This window comes from Bos indicus, chromosome 2 (genome assembly GCF_029378745.1).
Source record: "Bos indicus isolate NIAB-ARS_2022 breed Sahiwal x Tharparkar chromosome 2, NIAB-ARS_B.indTharparkar_mat_pri_1.0, whole genome shotgun sequence".
Classification (NCBI taxonomy): domain Eukaryota; kingdom Metazoa; phylum Chordata; class Mammalia; order Artiodactyla; family Bovidae; genus Bos; species Bos indicus.
The window spans coordinates 30297198-30320082 of record NC_091761.1 but is presented as its reverse complement, the minus strand read 5'-3'; the positions used below and the strand labels follow the sequence as shown (position 1 = coordinate 30320082).

At 39.5% G+C, this 22885-nt stretch overlaps 1 protein-coding gene across 1 annotated transcript in view; it reads right to left on the bottom strand.

Annotated features, from left to right (window-relative positions):
* TTC21B (tetratricopeptide repeat domain 21B) overlaps positions 1-14376 on the bottom strand; it is a 97749-nt gene extending 83373 nt beyond the window's left edge. Inside the window, exons 1-5 of the mRNA XM_019971684.2 lie at positions 14223-14376; positions 8460-8589; positions 8260-8370; positions 4314-4480; positions 2079-2201 (exon numbers count right to left, since the gene is read on the bottom strand). Coding sequence (XP_019827243.2) covers positions 2079-2201; positions 4314-4480; positions 8260-8370; positions 8460-8589; positions 14223-14243 — 552 coding nt within the window. The 5' untranslated portion in view covers positions 14244-14376. The remainder of the gene's footprint in view (positions 1-2078; positions 2202-4313; positions 4481-8259; positions 8371-8459; positions 8590-14222) is intronic.
* Between the last annotated feature and the right edge of the window lie 8509 nt (positions 14377-22885).

Sequence of the window (22885 nt, the reverse complement as noted above, 5' to 3'; positions counted from 1 at the left end):
CCTGTCCATCACCATCTCCTAGAGTTCACTCAGACTCACGTCCATCGAGTCAGTGATGCCATCCAGCCATCTCACCCTCTGTCGTCCCCTTCTCCTCCTGCCCCCAATCCCTCCCAGCATCAGAGTCTTTTCCAACGAGTCAACTCTTTGCATGAGGTGGCCAAAGTACTGGAGTTTCAGCTTTAGCATCATTCCTTCCAAAGAAATCCCAGGGCTGATCTCCTTCAGAATGGACTGGTTGGATCTCCTTGCAGTCCAAGGGACTCTCAGGAGTCTTCTCCAACACCACAGTTCAAAAGCATCAATTCTTCGGCGCTCAGCCTTCTTCACAGTCCAACTCTCACATCCATACATGACCACAAGAAAAACCATAGCCTTGACTAGACGAACCTTTGTTGGCAAAGTAATGTCTCTGCTTTTGAATATGCTATCTAGGTTGGTCATAACTTTCCTTCCAAGGAGTAAGCGTCTTTTAATTTCATGGCTGCAGTCACCATCTGCAGTGATTTTGGAGCCCAGAAAAATAAAGTCTTATACTGTTTCCACTGTTTCCCCATCTATTTCCCATGAAGTGATGGGACCAGATGCCATGATCTTCGTTTCCTTAAAGCTCAACATTCAGAAAACATATCATATTAAATGAAACTAAATTTGCTATATAATTGGTTCATATCATTCCTGGTTGGACTTCAACTAATGGAAGCCTCTGCCTGAATGAACTGAAAAATACATACAAAATTGGAATGAGTTATATCAGAAAAAGAATTTAAACCAGTCTAAAAAGTATTAGAGGAAAAGGGAAAATCCTCCTAAGCTGCTTATATTAACACTTGAAATAGCCCTACCAGAGAAGATTATCTACTAGCTTTGCTTTAAGGACTACAGAGGATGAGAAATGAGACAGAAAAACTTAAAAAAAAAAAAAAACTTGCTATATGTCCATAAGCTCTAGCAGTGCCATTAGGCAAAACCTGAGTCCAATCAGCACGAATTCTAGTTGTCCTGATGACAAGCATCTGAAGAAGCTCACTAGCCCTGGAAATTGACAAGAGCAGTAGCCAAGACACTAATAATCCTCTTTTTCTTTTTTATCCCCTCCCCCAAATCACTAATTTAATAGACTGTTTTCCTAATATAAATTTAGTTTCTTTTTGCTGAAATTAAAAAAAAAAATTTAAGGCATTCAAAGTCATCAGTGGGATTGAAGAAAGAGTCCAAATTAAACATTTCCACCCACCAATGATTTCTAATGACTTTGCCACTTGGTTATCCCTCCCAACGTATGGCTAAGTGAGTTCATGTTATTTCTCTTTTCATCAGCTGCCAGTCTACCTGGTTCAAAGCAAGAGCCAAGGGCTTTACAGAAGGAGCCAGCCTCTCATCCCCATCCCATCCATACCCACCTGCCCTGACACTCACCTTCCTTCCCTCAATCCTTCACTTCTCTCCCCTTCACTCATTGTGCTTTAGTCTCCAGACTAAAGGCATATGCCTTAAGGTATATGAACTCTCTACCCATCTATTTGTGATGCTCTCCCTAGGGGCCCACATGGCTTTAAACCTCACCTCCTATACATCTTTGCTCAAATGTCACTTTCTCTGACTACAACATTTAAAACTGCTTTCAAACCCCAGTTGTACTTCTTGCTCTGTATTCTTCCACTGTACTTATCACCTTCTAATATACTATATAACTCGCTTTGTTTACTGTCTCTCTCCACCGGTAGAACGTAAGCTTCATGAAAGAAAGACGTTTTATTTTGCTCAGGGTATCCCTAGTATCTAGAGTGATGCCTCACACATATTAAGACGCATCATAGATGTTTGGTGAGTAAATAATGTAGGAACCATCACAACCAACAACAGCAACAGCACAAACAAATAAAATTGATCCAGGATTTAAGAATTTGGCAGGGAGTACTTTTCTCTAGTTTACTGTTCATCATCCTATACAAATGCAGTTGAGAGTTGAAAGCAACATTTAAAACCATCATTTTGAGCTACTTAGTTTTGTTGGGTTTCAGATATACTACAAATAAATTTTAAAACATCATTTTATTAATCTAACTCCAACTCACCTTACCCAGTAGAGCAAAAATATCATTCCCATCTTGCAATCCCTCTTCAAAGTATCTTAATGCTTTTTTAGTATAAGGTTCTTTTCTTCTTGTAATATCAAGCCATGCTCTCAAAACCTGTCCCTGTAAAACAAATAATTCTTTTATTTTTTCTTGGAAATGAAAGAAACAAATGTGGATGGAGTTAAACGCTACATCATTCTTATTTGTAATCAGTCACAAAAATCACTCTATTGAATAATCTTATAAAAAATAAAACTACAATAAAATCACTTTCAAGCCCTTGCCAGCCTAGAGTCTTGAGAACTATTATGAGTTTCAGTCTTTAAGATTACTACTATAGTCAGTATTAATATGAAGAAGTTTGTAAAACCATTAATGCTAAATAACCAATATTCTTACGTGGGGCTTTTTAAATAAACTATTATTAATAATTGTTAAACATGTAATTCAGTACATAAATAAGAATTTGTTACTTTTTTGGGGGAAACAGATCAAATGAAATAAGATGAGGAAGAAGTTCCTTGTTTCACATTTATTAAATATTAAGGTAATTTGGCAACTATCTCATTCTCTTTGACTAGTTCAGTGAGATTCAAATATAAGGATAAAATGCCCTCAGAAATTTAAAAATGAAGCAGTCATGAACATTTACCTTCAGAAATGTTAGTAAGCCAATGGGCTATAAGGTTTATAGGATTAGAAATAAGATGGATACTCATATATTATTTTTCTTTTTAATGCCAAATAAAAAATTATGAAATCTGCTCCTTTGTAAAAAAAAAAATTCTAGGTGAATTACTAAATCTTCTAAATCTTTAACTAAGATCATATTTACTTCCCTGTATTACACCTGAAAAGACAGGTAAGAATTCTTAAACAATGCTACTTCTACTCACTAGATAACTGTCCTTATTTGAATTGTTTCAAACTTGTGCATGATTCCCAACTTTTATTTCTAGTCCAACACCTCTTCTAATTTTTTCTCTTCTTTCCAAAAGTTCATCTACTGTCTCCATCTCACTGTTCTGCCAGGGCCTGAAATATAGCACGTCTAAGGGTAAACACATCATCTCTCTCCAAGATTACTTTCTCATCCCAATGTATTTTCTATCCACATTAACTGGTCTCTGAATTGTCCAGGCTTAAAACTTCAGAGAGACATCCTTGATATCCGACACCTCAGTATCTTTCCTGCACTATTTATAATAAGTTGTTAATTCCTGCAGGTATTTGATAATTCTCAAGTTCCTATCCACTGTATAATTTTAGTGTAGATCCTTAAAACCTTTGGCAGAAAGTACTACCTTTGCAAAGGGGCCTGCATTCTGGTTTCTTCCCAGGCCAGTTCATCCTGTAAACCTTTGCTAAATTCACATTCTGAATTTTCACTTTAAAGTAACACTGACACGATTAAAAATCTTCAATGACCCTTAATGCATATCTAATTAGATACAAATGTCTGTACCTACCCATCAAGATCCTTCAATTTGTCCCAATCTACTTTTCCAACCTTTTCTTCCATTCTCTTCTGTTTACCCTAAACTCTGGTCAGATGTGAGGTTCTCACTGTACCCAGAACCTACATGTCTCCTTGTTTTCCTTATTTCCGTATTATCTCCCATTTGGGTATATCTAATTCCCTTTTCCATAATCTTTGCTGGTGGAAACTGTATCCCTCTTTCAAATTTTAGCTCAAATACTACCTCCTTCAAGAAATTCTTCTTCATTCTCCTAATGTTTATGTAATGGGTGAATAGTGCCAGGCACAAAGTAAATGAGCAATAAATGCTAACTAATATTTCCCTGCACATTTTAATCACACTTCTCATTCCATTTGCCAATTTTCTCATAATATTAACTGGGTATGTGCTCTACAACACTGCTAGGTGATTCGTTCATGAAAGTCAAGTTTATGCATTCCTTATCTTTCTATTAACAGTGCACATAATAGGTGTCCTGTGCCTAGAGCAGTTCAATACGGACAGTGGGAAGGAAGGAAAGAGAAAGGACAGGAAGGAAGGGAGGGAAGGAAGCAGGAAGGATCTCGTCAAGAGCTAATAGACTGCATTAAAAAAAGCAACCTAAGAAAACCAGAATTTTATAAAATATTAAAATAAAGCTGTTACTTATAAAGTGAGCACAGAGTGGGCAATAACAAAGACCACCACTGAATATATAAACAACATTAAGCTTTCTTTAATGATACTATTTCAAAATAAGAAAATCAGCTACCTCTTTACTCCCATTTGATATCTTGATCATTCGGTCAATATATTCTCTCGCTTTATCATGCCGGCCAACGTGCCACAAAAACAAGCCTGCTTGGTACAAAACTTTTGGTCCAGCTCCTTTACGCTGCTCTTTCACTCTGGCATCTGACTCGAGAATAGCTTCTCTATCTGGGAGAGGGAAAAAACACATTAAGTGAAAATTAAATTCTAGATCAAGAGTTTATGATAGATCAGATGATTAACAGAGAATATAGTTCTTCTCTTTATAGCAACACTAGTAGAAATAAATGCAAGAAATATGCAAGCCCCAAAATCACTGTAGGCGGTGACTGCAGCCATGAAATTAAAAGATGCTTGCTCCTTGGGAGAAAAATTATGACCAACCTAGACAGCATATTAAAAAGCAGAGACATTACTTTGCCAACAAAGGTCCGTCTAGTCAAAGCTATGGTTTTTCCAGTAGTCATGTATGGATGTGAGAGGTGGACTATAAAGAAAGCTGAGTGCCAAAGAATTAATGCTTTTGAACTGTGGTGTTGGAGAAGATTCTTGAGAATCCCTTGGACAGCAAGGAGATTCAACCAGTCAATGCTAAAGGAAATCAGTCCTGAATATTCATTGGAAAGACATGCTGAAGCTGAAACTCTAATACTTTGACCACTGGATGAGAAGAACTGACTCATAGGAAAAGACCCTGATGCTGGGAAAGACTGAAGGCGGGAGGAGAAGGAGACAACAGAGGATGAGATGGTTGGATGGCATCACCGACACAATGGACATGAGTTTGAGTAAACTCCAGGAGTTGGTGATGAACAGGGAGGCCTGGCATGCTGCAGTCCGTGGGGTCGCAAAGAGTCGGACACTATTGAGCAACTGAACTGAACTAAGTAATTTAAAATTTCCTAGTAGCTACAAAGAAGTAAAAAGAAGTAAAATTGACTTTAATGATATATTTTATTTAACCCAATATATCCAAATGATCATTTCATATGGATTTGAAAATTAAGAAGATAATTTCCTTTTTTTCCCTTCTTTCTAAATTCTGATATGCACTTTACACAAAGCACATCTCAATTAAGATGCTACATTTTCTTCAGAAAATCTTAATATATGCTTAGATTTCATAAAATTTATTTTGGAAAAAACACAATCATATATTCATCCTAAACATATTTCTAACAACTGAATCAACTACCAGTAAAAGTAAATTAATTAAATTTAAAATTCACATCCTCAAGTAAGACACATTTCAAATGCTCTACAGCCATGTGTAGCTAACAACTACTGTGACCACACTGCCATTCTATACTTTACGTCATTCTCAAGACATAAAAAAAAAAAGTTAGTAATGACTCTAATATAGGACAATTATTAAGGGAAAACCCAGAACTAGTAGTCAAATTACCCTAATTCTTAATCTAATTCTAAAACATATGTCAGGCTGCTGTCATTGGCCAATGAAAAGTGGTATAATTACTGCTACTTATATAGTTTAATGGGCTCCCCAGGTGGTGCTAATGGTAAGGAATCTGCCTGCCAATGCAGGAGAAACAAGACACGTGGGTTCAATCCCTGGGGCGGGAAGATGCCCTGGAGAAGAGAATGGCTACCCACTCCAGTACTCTTGCTTGGAGAATCTCATGGACAGAGGAGCCTGAAGGGCCACAGTCCATGGGGTCACAAAGGAGTCCAACATGACTGAGTGACTTCTAGAACTCTAATCACTTCTATTCAATCTGTTACGTATGTGCTTAGGACACAAATGTCAATTAGATCCAAATCCTGGGTCAAATCAGAATGTGGATCAGTCAGGTAATAGGAAAAAAAAAATGTGAAAGTTGAGGGTTGAGATTCTAACAGACTACCTTTTGGGAAATGGCTACCAAGGAAAGGTACATGACTCTTCCTCTTAACTCTAGTGATACAAACTTAAGTGAAGGATTACCAAGGTACAACTTTTTGAATTTAGGAAACAAAATCGCATTCCGGAGGGCCAGACTGCTTGGCAAGATATCCTTTCTGCCCAACACGCCCATGGAACACCTTCAGAAATTTTCATCAAATAGTCGTGATACAGAAACAGAACTTATCAGGGAGGAAGCAGGCATTGCACCTTCCTGCCTATATTTCCATCAAGCGGAGAATCGGTTAGCTCACAAAGCTGGCTCTTGCTGGATATCAGCTCCAGTTCTTAATGCATCACAGCCTTTTCATAACCAGGGCTTTCATCAATATTCAGGAAGAATGTACAAGAACAATCTAGGCCCTTTCTCAGGGAGACTGACAGGCTTCTGGGCCTCTCCTGAGTTCAAGCCCACTCAGCATCATCTATGCAAAGTCGAGTGAGGACTCAGGTGTCTCTAAACAATACTTCTGCCTCCATCTTTTTAGTGTCCTGGAAATCACATTTTCCAACAGAACCAGTACTCTTGGGAATAACCAATTAAATGACAACTTGCTTCCAGGAAGCATATTTTGTTACTTTTTTTTTTTAGGCTTACTGACTACATTAGCTTTCCTATGTAAACTCTCTGCTCCAGCTATACACACTCCTGCTGGAGCACAGAGAGAGGGGATCCAGAGAGGAGCCTAATCCTGAACCATTTTGACATATTTGCCCACCAAGTTCTCCTGTCTGACAAATATGCTTTATACTCAAACCCTAGCTATCCTTTAAAGATAAGATCAATCTCCATTTCCACAAAGCCCTCCCAGCCTACTGCTATGGATAAACAGTACATGCCATTTTCAATTAATTATGGATTCATCTGTTTTATTTTGTATCATTTTACTTAATAATAATATTAGTATTTAATCTTTGTAGGTTTAACATTTTCTTTCCCAACTAAATTATAAACTGATATTGCAGATCACTTCTTACAATTCTTGTGGCTCCTCTTCAGCAGTCCCCAATGTTTTCAATACCAGGGACCCGTTCCAGGAAGACAGTGTTACCACAAACTTGGAGGGGGCTGGTCTGGGAATGATTCAAGTGCATTACATCTATTGTGCATTTTATTCCTCATCTAATACCGCCACTGATCTGACAGGAGGTACTGGTCTACCACCCTAAGGTTGGGAACCCCTTGCTTTATCTGTCCCTTGCAGAAAGTATCTAGTTGTTAGATCTGTTTACAAGCTAAACATATTAAATAACATTTTATTGATTTGTACACGAATATGTGTGGGAAGGATGTAAGTGATACTCTGATTAAGAAAAAACTGTTTTCTATTATTTTAAACAATTCTATGACATTTGGTAAGTGTCCAATTACTTGAAACAAGATCTTTTTATGATGCTATTAGCTGTTACTAGATATGTATGGATGAATACAATATTATTTCTTTGTTATTACCTAAAATTTTAATACTGTTCTGCCTCAGCCATTACGATACACTAAATATTAAGACAGTTAACCTAATTTTAATTGCTGGTTTATGTATAAAGTTCCTTATATAATCTAATCATATATCCCAACCTACTACTGGATAAAAATTTACTGAATATCTTAAAAAGAGCTAGCCCCTTTGGGGGGTATAAGAGCTTTTAAGAAGCTTAAGATATAGTAGAAGAGAGGAAGCTCATTTAACTATATATGCACACAAGTTAAAGTTGGCTGCTACAGAGTAATTTAGGTATACGCCTGTTTTGAGCTGTCCTTTTTTGGTTTAACCATTGATAACACATAGTCACCTTTGTATTAATTCAAACAATTCCTACAGGCTAATGAGACGTCTTCCATAGTATATAAGAAATATGAAAGCTAGAGAAGACTCACATTTCTTGTGCTTAAAAAACTTAAGGTCTTGTTAGGACGATAAAACAAATACGATATTAATAGTATCCACAGATAATATATAATACAGACTGAAGGTTAAGGTAATTGACAAAAATCAAAATGAACTGAGTAGAAAAACTGTCTAAGCATTATACTTAAATACTATACCTGGATTAGGGCTCATTTTATGAGCGTATATCAGTGCAATTAGAGAACAAAGTGATACATCTTGTTTATTTTTAATAGCCTCAAATTCTCGAAGAGCTTCTTGAATTTTACCTGAAAATCAAAACCACAAAGTGAAAAATTATTCTTGGTGCAAAACAAGAATTTAAAACTTGTGGGAGTGCTTAATAATTAGCATGTACCTTCCATTAATGTAGCATAGGCATGATAAAACCTGAAGACTGGGTCACTGCCGTAGCTCTTCATTCCCTCACTGGCAACAAGTAACACATGGTGGAAATATCTCTCCTGACAGTAGTAATTAATCAAAGCCTAAAAGGAAATAAAGATAAAGTTAAGAGAGATTCCAATGTTCTGAAATACTCTAACAAGCAGGCATTAATCTAAGATCTTGAATAATCTAAAACTTACCATATTTTTCTTCTAAGTTCCTTAAATATTGTTAAAGCCTAGCACTTAGTACTAAGGAATGTAGAACACAATCAACATAAGACTACTAAAATAACAATATTTTCTAATAATTTCAATCTTTTTCTCCTAAATGCTTTCTTAACAACATTGAAGTCAGAGTACTTTCAATTACCAAAAAACTTTAAAAAAAGACCAGAGGCTTCTATCGCCAGACTATAGGTCTCTTAAAACAAACAACACTTTGTTTCTACTTTGCTTTTGTAGCATCACAAAGTAATGACCTATTAAACCCAGCAATTTATTGTCAAAGATTATGTTTTCTGAGTTCCACGATAAATAAATGTCAGTAAAACAAAGAATCTATTTTTTAAAGGAAATCACTCTCTTCAGGCTTTTTTTCAAAATTACATTATTCATATACAAGGCAGAAAAGTACTATCAGCTATGCTAAGTCGCTTCAGTCGTGTCCGACTCTTTGAGACTCCATAGACTGCAGCCCCCCAGGCTCCTCTGTCCATGGGATTCTCCAGGCAAGAGTACTGGAGTGGGTAACCATTCTCTTCTCCAGGGGATTTTCCCAACCCAGTGATCAAACCTGTGACTCTAATGTCTCCTGCATTGATAGGCAGGGTCTTTCCCACTGGTGCCACCTGGGAAGCCCACCATCAGCTATGCTTTATACTGTTTTTCTTAGGATCTTATCTAAGGCTTAGTTGCTAACCTAATCAAAGAAGGAAACCATATTCCATACTCCCCATTACTAAGATACACCTGATTCACCTCCACAAACCAATTCAGGCCATTCCATACCTATCTAGTATGACTCTTCAGCTGCTCATCTGTGAGAAACACAAATGAAGCACTCATTGACAGGGTTAAAATGAGTGTCTATACAGCTCCCTTTTTTTTTTTTTTCCCAATCTACTGTTTGTGGAGGGTCTGAGAGCTTTTCTACAACAGTCAGGCAAACGTCCTCTGTAACCTTCACTATGCTTCCCTCCTCTGGTTGCAGATCTCTGGTCCCGTCTCAGCCACAGCTTCTTCACAGCATGATTCAGATGCCATTTCCAAGACCCCCACAGCACATCTCAGAAGAGTGCAGGTTTCCTCCAGAGCCGCTTCCCTAAGGTTGCAAGTGACTCCTTGGTTTGCCACAACTAAGGACACTTTTGGGGCTTCCCTGGGGGCTCAGATGGAGACTCAGGTTGGATCCTTGGGTTGGAAAGATCCCCTGGAAGAGGGCATGGCAACCCACTCTAGGATTCTTGCCTGGAGAATTCCACGGACACAGGAGCCTGGCGGGCTACAGTGCACGGGATAGCAAAGAATTGGACCCTTTTAATATCATCTTACTTGATTTTCTGTTCAGCATTTAGTATCGCTAAGCACCTATATAACTCTCCTGAAAGGCAAGGGCAGGGTAACCTACAAAGGACATGGATTTTAAAGTAAAAAGACCTGGTTTCAAATTTCTGGTCTATCCGACAGCACCTCAGTTTGCTCACTGATAAAATGCTGGTAGTCATTTACAGGTCATTGTGAGGATTCATTGAATTATCGTACTCAATTCCTCCTATTCAGGGGGGGGGAAAAAAGTTCCTCCAAACTCCATATGTTGATGATATTAAAAAAACAAAACAAAACAGAAAAACGTGTCAAGACCTCTCATCGCAGCTCCAGATTTCTATTTTCAGTTTCTCCACCACCCAAGCCAGACACCTAGTCAGAAATTCTCTCTTCCTGTTTGCATAGTCCCCCTAAGTCTAACCAGTCAGTAGGCTCTTCTGTTGCTCTAGTCTACTTCCCACTCCCTACACCAATTTCTACTATCTTCGTTCAGGTTAGGTTGTCCAGTCCAAAAACATTTACTGAGTGCCAGACACTGGACAAAGTACAGTGACTATAAAGATGAATAAGACACGGTTCTTGTCCCAGAAAAGCCCCAGAAATGCTTAAAATTGTCAACAGAGACTAGAATCTAAAGACTATTTGACCACACATCTATAGTCAATTAATCTTCAACAAAGGAGGTTAAGAATATGTTGGAGTTACAGACACAATGGAGAAAAGACCGTCTCTTTCAGCAAGTGGTGCTGGGAAAGCTGAACAGTGGCACGTAAATCAATGAAGTTAAAACACAACCTCACGCCACATAAACAAAAAAACCTCAATGACTTAAAAACTAAAAAATAAACACGACACCATAAAACTCCTAGAAGAGAACCTAGGCAAAACATTCTCTGACATAAATAGTACCAATTGTTTTCTTAGGTCAGTTTCCCAAGACAATATAAATAAAAGAAAAAACAAACAAATGGGACCAAATCAAACTTAAAAGTTTTGGCATAGCAAAGGAAATCATAAACAAAACGAAAAGGCAACCTATGGACTGGGAGAAAATATTTGCAAAATATTTGCTTAATGTCCAAAATATACAAACAGCTCATACAATTCAGAAAAAACAACAACAAAAAAACCCAAACAACCCAATGGAAAAACGGGCATAAGACCTAAACAGATATTTCTCCAAAGACATACAGATGGCCAACAGACACATTAAAAGATGCTCAACATCGTTAATTATTACAGAAATGCAAATCAAAACTACAATGAAATATCACCTCACACAGGCCATCATTAAAAAAATCTACAAATAACAATTGCTGCAGAGAGTGTGGAGAAAAGGGAACCCTCCTACACTGTTGGTGGGACTGTAAGTTGGTGCAGTCACTATGGAAAACAATATGGAGGCTACTCAAAAAATTAAAAATAGAGTTGCCATGTGATCCTGCAATCTCACTCCTGGGCATATATCTGGAGGAAACTGTAATTCAAAAAGGTACATATACCCCAATGTTCACAGCAGTACTATTTACAATAGCCAGGACATGGAAGTAACCTAAATGTCCATCGACAGAAGACTGGATAAAGAAGATGTAGTATATATATATATATATATATATACACACACACATAATGGAATATTAATAATAAAAATGCCATTTTGCGGCAACATAAATAAACCTAGAGATTATCATACTAAGTGAAGTCAGAAAGACTAATAACATATGATATCACTTAAATGTGGAATTAACATATAACACAAATGAACTTATTTATGACACAGAAACAGATTCACAGACAGAAAGAAGAGACTGGTGGTAGCCAGGGAGGAAGGGAGATATTGGGAATTTGGAGTTAGCAGAAACTGTTATACAGAGAATGGATTAACAACAAGGTCCCTACTATACACTGCTACTGCTAAGTCACTTCAGTCGTGTCCGACTCTGTGCGACCCCATAGACGTCAGTCCACCAGGCTCCCCCGTCCCTGGGATTCTCCAGGCAAGAACACTGGAGTGGGTTGCCATTTCCTTCTCCAATGCATGAAAGTGAAAAGTGAAAGTGAAGTCGCTCACTCGTGTCCGACTCTTAGCGGCCCCATGGACCTCAGCCTACCAGACGCCTCCATCCATGGGATTTTCCAGGCAAGAGTACTGGAGTGGGGTGCCATTGCCTTCTCCCTACTATAGCACAGGGAGCTACATTCAATATCCTGTGATAAACCACAATGGAAAAGAATATGAAAAAGAATTAACTCATTTAACTATAAAGAATTAACTCAATTATAACTGAGTCACTTTGCTGTACACTAGAAATACAACATTGTTAATCAACCATACTTCAATAAAACAAAGTTTTTAGAAGACTGAAATGTAGTGTAGCAAATGCAAGAAAAGAGCTTATAAACTGCTTTGGGAATGCAGGAGAGTGAGGTTGGAGTATGGGAGGATAGGAGAGTAAAATTCTTGGGGAGGACTTAGAAACTGACTCTATTCACAAACTCCTACTTCCTACATACATACTCTTACCTATCCCTCTTCATGATTCATAAGGAAGTCGGCCAAAAGAGGACCTCAAACAACACAGAAGGCAGAATTAAGCCATGATTCACCGGGATCGGGTGAGGATGGAGAGGACTAAAACCATCCTTGTATGCGGGAGCGGGGACTGGCCCACTGTGGCGTATGGGCCATGTCTGGCCTGCTGCCTGCTTTCAAACAGCCAGCAAGTCAACATGTTCAAATGGTTGAGGAAAAAAAAGAGAAGAAAAATATAACATATGAAACTTACACGAAATTCAACTTTCAGTGTCCGTAAGTAAAGTTTTATTGGAACAAAGCCACGCTCATTTGCTTAAGTATTGTCTGTCTATGGCTGTTTTCATGCTATGACGGCAGACTCGATACCACAGAGACCCTATGGTCGATAATGCCTGAATATGTACCACCTGGCCCATTATAGAGAAAGTTGGCCATTTCTAGACGCTTAAGTAGAACAGGGATAATTGGAAGAGGTGGTTGGAGAAAAAGCTGGAGTCAAGGACCTCCTATTGAGTTGATTTAGACTAGAACATGCTAAAAACAACACTTTTTAGCATGAGAAGTGTTTTTATTGAAAAGTTCATTTAGGTGGCAATATGAAGAACAAATTTAAGGGGACGGGGAAAGCTCCACAGGAAAATAGTTTCAGACAAAAAAGCAAAAGACACTATCACTTGGCTAAGTGTTCTCCATCCACTCATCACCAGCAAACAATACACACTGCTTTCACCTGTATAGGGACTAACTCCTCCCCCCATCAAATGTAGAAAGATTTGGGAGGGTTTTTCTTAGGTTTATTATTGCGGGGCTTATTATCCTCAGGGCTTAGAACAATGTTAGACACATGGGACACATTTAATAAACATTTGTTGAATTAATTTAATTAAGGTTTTCGCCAGCAATAGACTATAAAATCGGTGAAGGCGGGGACTGTTCTATTCATTACTATCCCCAGTTCCAGTGGACAGACAGTGAGCCCTCCTTCAACATGTGTTGAACAAGGGAATCAGTGAACAAATGGAGATCATGATCCTAAAAAGTAACTTATTTTATTTCCAAGCCTCATATCTTTGTTTTCGTATCATCATTTCGTAAGTGGATCGTCATTAAATATTTGCCGAAGAGATGCATCAGTGATAAACAGAGAAGTTGTTGTTCAGTCGCTTAGTCGTGTCCGACCATCATCCTAAAATACTCCATTTTCAAGCCTATGTCTTTAATTGATTTCATAAAATCTTTTTGCTCCTTTTACCGTCGCAGGGGGATTGCTGACACTAGTTTGCTGGAGTCCTAAAAAATCGCATCTCGGAGTCGCACTCAGTGTCATAAAATGACTAAAAACCTTATGAGCAAACAGGGTACAAAAGTAAAAGTAAAGACGACCAACAGGATGGGCCAACACACTAACGGCAATTCGGAACGCAGCGCGTGGGGAAGGCTGCCCGACATGAAGCTTCCTAAGCAGGGTCGGCGGAGGAGAGCAGGTGATGTAAATCACAGGCCGGCGCTCCAATTGGGGACACCCAGCCAGGCTGGGCAGCGGGCACCGCAAGTAACAACGGCCTCGCCCGGTCGGCCCGCGCGCTTCCCCACGCCCCGCGGTCCCTCGCCATCCCCCCACTGCAACACGCGGCACATCTTGCCCGCTCACCTTCAGCCCCTGCGAGTCCATGGCTTCCCCAAGGCCAGGCCGCAGGCCTCCTGATTGTGCGCCTACCGAAGCCTAACAACAGAGCCAGGGGCTCAAGCCCTGCCGCCCAGGCCCAAACTCGCTCGGGACGCGGCAGGAGGGGCGGGGCGGATCCGAGCCGCCATTGGCTGCCAGTGTGAGGGGGCGGGCCCTCGCGGCTGGGATTGCAGGTCAGGCGCCGGCGGGGACCTGGAGGGAGGGCTGCGCATGGGGAAGGGGGCCGTACCCACCGGATGCCCCGGGAGGTGGAGAGGTCAAACGCAGAAACGACCCTAGGAGGGCGATGGGAGGGCGGTCCCCAGGATAAGGAATTAAAGAATGAAGGAAATGGAAGAGAACGGAGGGATAAGGGCAAGTCTGTTTCCCATCACTGACTACAAAGAAAGATACCATTTTCTGCATGTTTGAGTAGAGGCAGGTTCCCGCAGTGCGGCTGTTTAGAAGGCCTCAGCAGCTCAGGAAAAAGCCTTTAACTTTCACGTGTAGTAGTTGCATTATGGCCACAAGGTGGCGCAGAAAAATCACACTTGGGCCCATCTTTGCGAGCATTGCTGGAAATCTCGCGTTTCCTGTTAGAATGCACTTTAAATTAGTCCTTAAAAAAAAAAAAAAAAAAAAAAAAAGCTCTTTTTTACTCCCTGATAACGAGAGAAACTAATAAAGTAACCTGCTGCTGCTAAGTCGCTTCAGTCGTGTCCGACTCTCTGCGACCCCATAGACGGCAGCCCACCAGGCTCCCTCATCCCTGGGATTCTCCAGGCAAGAACACTGGAGTGGGTTGACATTTCCTTTTTTAGTTAAAAATAATATTGCCGATTTTAAACTGAAAATAGATTTAATCCCTACGCAAACATTTATGTTTGTGCCAGTTAGGCAACTGTCAGTTGCTGATAGATTTCTTAAGTTATTTAGTGAATTAAATTGAAATATAATGAAATAAGAGATTTCGTATTTCTGCTTAAAGATATTTTCAAAGTAAGATTTGAGGTTTAGGTAATCTTTGTAGAATCTTTTACACGGATTCCAAATTTCAATCCTAATTATTTTAATTTAGTTGATATAATTCAGAGTTGCCTTAATCAGATCTTAAGTTTGTTAAGCAGTCAAAAAACATTAACCTTTTTATATGCCAGGAGTTTAGGTAATGTCAATTTTGTGGGAAAGAATGACTAAGATAACAGGCTCCAATGCTAGACAGTATTTCTCACTGGTTTTCCTTGAGAGTGCATTCTCTTCAAAGAGGCACATATTATTTCATAAAGACTAGTTCTTATTTGTTTGTTTCCATCATTTATAGTCAAGCTAAATGTTTGTGCTGATGGACAGCTGGTATTACCTGCTGGTCTGATTTTCAGAGTCTGCGGATTAATCCATAGTTGGTATGCAACAGAGAATACCAGAAACAAAGGTCCTCATCAAATAATGCTGAAGCTGAAGCTCCAATACTTTGGCCACCTGATGCGAAGAACTGAGTCATTAGAAAAGACCCTGGTGCTTGGAAAGATTGAAGGCAAGAGGAGAAGGAGAAGATGGAGGGAGAGATGGTTGGATGGCATCACCGACTCAATGGACATGAGTTTGAGCAAGCTCCGGGAGATGGTCAGGGACATGGAAGCCTGGCGTGCTGCAGTCTGTGGGGTAACAGAGTCAGACGTGACTGAGCGACTGAACAACAAGGTCCTGGTCAGCATATATAATCTTAAACTGTACACTTTTAGTTTCAAGTAAAGAGTCCATCTGGAAGAAAATTTCTGAAGATTACAGTTAAAGGAGCAGATGATCAAGGTATCTTTCTGAGATCTTTAATGTCTAAACTTGGACTGTCAGACCACTGGAAGGCTGCACACTTAGATCACTTTAATTTATAAAATTCCCTTCATTCAATTCTGTTCTAAGGTTAAAGTATTTAGCACAAATCACCATATCTGGCGCTCCATGAGTGTTTTTTGGATTAAAACTACTTTGGAAATTTGCTTTGATACGCCTGGTAACTTGGTCCTTGCATAAGGTCACGTGATCTTTTGTTCACATGGGCTTCCCTGGTGGCTTAGATGGTAAGGAATCTGCCTGCAAAATGGGAGACCTGGGTTCATTCCCTGAGTCGGGAAGATTCCCTGGAGAAGGGAATGGCCACCCACTCCAGTATTCTTGCCTGGAGGATCCCATGGACAGAGGAACCTGGTGGGCTACAGTCCATGGGGTCACAGAGAGTGGGACATGACTGAGTGACTAACACTTTATTCCAGGCAGATGGGACAACCGTTCCTTCTGAGAATACTTTCCCTTACTTTGCTCTGAGCCCTTTCTCCATATGAAAAAAGCCTACTCTTTTTTTAGAATTCATCTCAACTCTTACTCTCTGCTGCTGCTGCTGCTAAGTTGCTTCAGTCGTGTCCGACTCTGTGTGATCCCATAGACGGCAGCCCACCAGGCTCCCCCATCCCTGGGATTCTCCAGGCAAGAACACTGGAGTGGGTTGCCATTTCCTTCTCCAATGCATAAAAGTGAAAAGTGAAAAGTGAAAGTGAAGTCGCTCAGTTGTGTCCGACTCCTAGCGACCCCATGGACTGCAGCCCACCAGGTTCCTCCCTCCATGGGATTTTCCAGGCAAGAGTACTGAAGTGGGGTGCCATTGCCTTCTCCGTCTTACTCTCTGTGAAGCCTTTAATGATTGCCATAACTGACTGAATGTGTGAGACTGCATGGTACAGTAGCAAGAACATGGTCTCCTAGACCTGAGATGAAACCCCCTGGTGTGCTGTTATTTTTCATGACTTGGGAAGGTTAATTTCCTGAGCTTAATTTTCCATATTTACTAAAGAAACTGAATACCTAATAATAGACAAAAAGTTCCTGACACATAATAGACATTCTATAACCATTCATAAAACACATAGTGTTCTGTAAGACTTAACACACTTTTATATATATTTTTGTATTATAGTTATGGTGCATTTTTTGTTCATGTAATCTTTTCTACTGAATGGGGAGTACCTTAAAGCCACACAGTATAGTGAAGTGGGGATCAGCCTGGTCGCTGGAGTAGGCCATGTGTGGGTGCTAAGTCGCTTCAGACGTGTGTGACTCTTTGCAACCCTATGGACTATAGCCCGCCAGACTCCTCTCTCCTTGGGATTCTCTGGACAAGAATCTTCTTTGGTACTGCAGTGGGTTGCCATGCCCTCTCCAGCGGATCTTCCCAACCCAGGGATCGAACCTGCGCCCCCTACACTGTAGGTGGATTCTTTACTACTGAGCCACCAGGGAACCCCTGCAATCAAATTTTGGTACCACCATTCCCTAGCTGTTTACTTGGACAAATTATTTAACTTTCCTGTGCTTGTGCTGTAAAGTGAGACTAATACCTCAGAATGCTGTTAAGGTTAAATGAGTTAATATTTAATGAACACAGCACTGTTAGGTATATAGTAGTCACTGAATAACTTTAACTTCTAATTAATTATACTCTCAATTTCTCCAAACACAGAGCACAGTATTGATTCCATAAGCATTTAGCACATCTTATAGGACTGTTAAAGCCCTTCGGTTGTTCCTCTGTTTGGCTTTCTTCTCCCCAATTCCTACATCAATACACTTGTATCTATATTATTTTATGATATATTTGAGAAATTAAAGGAAAACGCTTAAGAAAAATAGGTGGTTCTGGTGAAGACAAAAGTAAAGGTAAGTATGCAAAAAATAAAAAAGATAAACATATAACATTATTAAACTTGGGAGCTGGAAAGAACTTTAGAATCAATTATCCAATCTCTGTATTTTACAGATGAAGCCCCCAAATATGAAATAATCTACCCAAAGGCCCCCAGTTTTCTACTCCCAACCTAGCCTTCAAAGCAGTTATGAATAATAAAAAGATAATGTGTTTGTTCTTTCTTAAGGCTATTTTACTATAAAGTTGAGCAAGAAAATGTAGAGGGCAAATATGTACTATTCAAATAAACTGGCACATAGTTAGTCTCAGAGGTGACACTATGGAAAAGTTAGAAGTTAACTGAAGTCAGAACTGCTGAATCTGAGTTAAGGCTCTATTCCTTAAAGTTAATAACTTTGCAATTTTGGGCAAAGTTGTTTACTTTTCTCTGCTTTGGTTTATACCTTTGCAATGGATAATTGGGAATGGGACTATAATATTTGTTTTCTTAGTATGTAGACTAAATGAGATTATGTGAAAATGTTTCAAAAATTGAAAAGCACCTTGTGAAAGTTCATAGCACACTTACAAGAAAACTTCATAGCACAGTTACAGGAAGGCTCCTTACCTCACTATGGGGCAAGCCATCTTAGCTCTCTGAGACTAGGATCTGGTCATATGCTCTCTAGTGCTCTTTTCTTCTCCAAATAGCACAGTACACACAGTACCATTCTTTTGCATTGTTCATGAAGCATGGCAATGCAAAAAAAAGTCTGCCGATGCAAAAAACAACTCGTAACTCATCCCTTTAAATTTGTCATAACTCATCCCTTTAAAATTTTCCAATTTTATTCATTTAAGTAAATTAGGGAGATGATGTTAATGATCAGCCACTTACCTTTCATATTTCCTTTGCAAAGGTTCATCTAGTCAAGGCTATGGTTTTTCCTGTGGTCATGTATGGATGTGAGAGTTGGACTGTGAAGAAGGCTGTGCGCCAAAGAATTGATGCTTTTGAACTGTGCTGTTGAAGACTCTTGAGAGTCCCTTGGCCTGCAAGGAGATCCAACCAGTCCATTCTGAAGGAGATCAGCCCTGGGATTTTTTTGGAAGGAATGATGCTAAAGCTGAAGCTCCAGTACTTTGGCCACCTCATGCAAAGAGTTGACTCGTTGGAAAAGACTCTGATGCTGGGAGGGATTGGGGGCAGGAGGAGAAAGGGACGACAGAGGATGAGATGGCTGGATGGCATCACTGACTCGATGGACGTGAGTCTGAGTGAACTCTGGGAGTTGGTGTTGGACAGGGAGGCCTGGTGTGCTGCGATTCATGGGGTCGCAAAGAGTCGGACAGGATTGAGCGACTGATCTGATCTGATCTGATCTGATTATGGAGAAAGTTGAGGAAGTGATCTGAGTTTTAACAATGTGTTGCTTAACCATTCGTTCATTCATTCAGCAAATGTTAAATGAATACCAGTGACAGAGAATAATAAAGTCTAGTAAAGGTAGACAGACATTGAATAAATATTCACAAAAGGAACTGGAAAAATTATAAGCAGTGACAGCTTTAATAGCTATTTTAGTAAGTGCAATAAACAGACTAAACTGTGCAGTTACAGGGATTAATATACCAAGAATGAAGTGAAACATCACTTGTAGTCCAAGGAATCCTTCCACTCAACTCCTTCAATTAACTTCTTTTAGTAGTTAATTAACTACTAAAGAGGTAGTTAACTTCTTTTAGTAGTTAATGGTAACTTTGTTTTTCTTTTAAAATACCTGAGAAGCTCAGATAACTGATGGATAAGAAATTTGTTTCTGGCTCACCTGATGTAACAAATGTTTCTACGCAAATACCATGACAGAGATTTACCAGGGGTTATTTTTTTTTCTTGATGTTCTTGACTATATGTTGACATTTCATCTATGCAAAAGTAGGAGAGAGAAAACAGAAAAACACATTTCAGAAGAGTTTGGTATTTTGAAATAGAAACAATGAATTATTTAAATGTTTAAAACTGTGATATACTGAATATCTTGACAAGATGCCATCTGTCTTCTACTCCTTTAAAGAATCTTTTTCTGATTGATAGAATAAGAACAAAGAATAGCAATCATTCTCCCTCTGCCTGGTGTGACATTAGGTAGACAGTACATTGCTTTAGATTTTATTCCCATAGGTCCAAGCTCACTTCTGAAAAATCTTCCTCAACATCAAATTCACACTGCACATCTTCCTAGACACTCTGTTATTTCTGAATGTGAGATAACCAGACCTCTGTTCTAATTTTTATCTTAAGGTTGAGAAGAATCAGCCTTAGCTTTCTAAGAATCTGATTCTGGAGGACTTTGTTTATGGCAGTGTTTCCAAGCAGTCCCAATGCTCCTTAGAGGCAAAATATGCTAAAGGTCGAGTGCTGAGTTTGCAAAAATAAAGGAGCGAATAGCAACTTTGTGCCTGCCCAGTCGACTCGGTTATGCAGGATGGTATGCTCTAGCATGATCTTCTTTGGGTACATCAAACCCAATTCTCACTCATCCTCCTCTCTCAGCTTTCCCTTTGGTCGCTCCCTGAATAAATTTCAGCATCTCTGTGTTAACAGCCACAGGATTGCCGCTGCTTCCTAGCCCGTGATTCCGACGTGCTTGCCCTAAATAACCTCTCCCTCTGCCAGCCTGACTTCTTTATCTGTGACAAATGAGGCCAGAAGTTCATTGGAGCCTCACAGTGACTAAGAGAAAGTGCCTCCATCCCAAAGACACTGCCTCCATCTCCCTGGGGAGGAGAACCCTTCCATTCAGAGGTAAGCCTGGAGGCAGAGTTTTTACTTTCCCTAACAGCTAATATATATTTTTTTCTCACCTCAAAGTATCTAGATTTTCTCTCTCCTTACATCCATCTCCTGGTTTCTCAGGCTCTGGGCCCTCCTTATTAGCCCTATTGTTTGTCTGAATCAGTTGAATTAAAACAAGGGACTTCCCTGGTGGTCCAGTGGCTAAGACTCCTCACTCCCAATGCAGGGGATGCAGGTTCAATCCCTCGTTGGGAGCTAAGATCCCACATGTCGCAACCAAGAGTTAACATGCTGTAAATAAAGATCCTGAGTGCTGCAACTAAAACTCGGTGTATAGCCAAATCAATAAATAATAAATTCTGAAAAAGAATAAAATGGCTGGAGCTCCTCCCTCAAAATCCCTGCTCATAAATCCATGTATAACTGGGTGTTAATTTATGGCAGGATTTTTTTTCCACAAATTTTTGAGAATTTTCAAACATACAGAGAAGTTGAACATCACAATAAACACCCCTCTAACTCACCACCACAGAACTTTCCTGAGATGCTATATCCTACTGCTTTTTTAATTTTTCCGTCCTCCTTGATTCGTGTGGATGGTTGGACTATTAGTATTTTTGTAGCAGGATGGAAGTAAAAGCCCTTAGAAAGGTGGCTGCTAGCTACATGAAGCTGTTTACATTTTCATGATGGTTAACTAAGATTACAAGTTAGATTCATCAATTGCACTGGCCACATTTCAAATGCTCAGTAGCCACGTGTGGCTAGTGGTTGCTGGATTGGGACAGCACAGAGGTCATTTGCATCATTTCAGGAAATTCTATTTTATGGCACTTTAAAAGCTCTTGGGTCTTCTGTAGAGGAATAAGTTTATTTAAGAAATGAGTCTGGGTTTCTTGGTGGGTAGGAGGAGCCAGAGAATTGTATTTAAGGCAAGAGAGGGAGGCAATACATGCTAATGTAAAGTGCTGAGTTTGCGAAAACTTAGCGCTTGAGTTTGTCCTTGAAACCAGGACAGGGCCCAAAAGCAATAGGGTCCCGTGATTCCTAGGGCCCCACCCCCTCTTCTGTGACAGTGTACCCAGAAGGAGGCAAAACTTCAGAAAAACGGTTGCATGGTGTGCCCAGCAGAGTTGAGTCTAAATACTGACCTTCAGGGATCCACTGCGGCCAATAAGTTTGCCCTTAGAAGCTATGATGGGCTTCCCACTTACTAAACACCCTATAAGCCTCAGGGATTCCGACTGAGTCCTAGGAGAGAAGATTGTAATATTGAATGAGATTAAATTTCCTGGCAATCCAATGGGACTGATGCTCAGCTTTGAATTTTACTAGATTTAAAAGAAGAGGTAGAAATTTCTTGTTCCATGCCCATATAAAATTTAGTGAAGGACTTCCCTGGTAGCTCAGACAATAAAGAATCCAACACATGTATGCCTGTGGCGGATTCATTTTGATATATGGCAGAACCAATACAATATTGTAAAGTTTAAAAATAAAATAAAATTTAAAAAAAATTAGTGAAAACAGTGAAAAAATATACATATATATACATAGTTTTTAAATTGCATTCTTTGTATATCATTCATAGAATATATAAGAATTAAATACCATCAGATGGGCTAATAGTATTTGGCATACCTCCCCATTTTCATTCTCTGGCAGTCATTGTTTTTGAATAATAATAGTATGTCATGCAGCTCCCACCTTCTGAAATATGACACTGTCATACAGGCTGATTGTTAGGTTCCCTGCAAAAAAAAAAAAGAAAGTATTATTGGCTTTGTGGAAAGTATTATTGGTTGGTCCTAAATTTCAAGATATTGTGAAGGATGCTTTCAGTGCAGTTTGCAATATCTATTAAGGTGGTAGGTTATTCATACAGGCACTGTTCCATACCATGTAGGATGGGCATGGTTCCTCCCCTTACAGATGTTATGGTTGTAGAATTATTTGTCCTGGAAGATATATTGAGAGATGAAAAATTCAAGAGTATCCTGTGATCCTTTCAAAGAGAAGCTCCTACACAGTACCTGTTGAAATTCATTTACTGAATCCCTTGTCCCAGCACAGAGTTGTTTTCCCCAGAGGATAAAAGGGAATTTTTCCTAATTTTTTACAAAGGCCTATATGAGCTAATTGTCTCCCTGATGTTAGAACTCCTTTTCTTTTAGT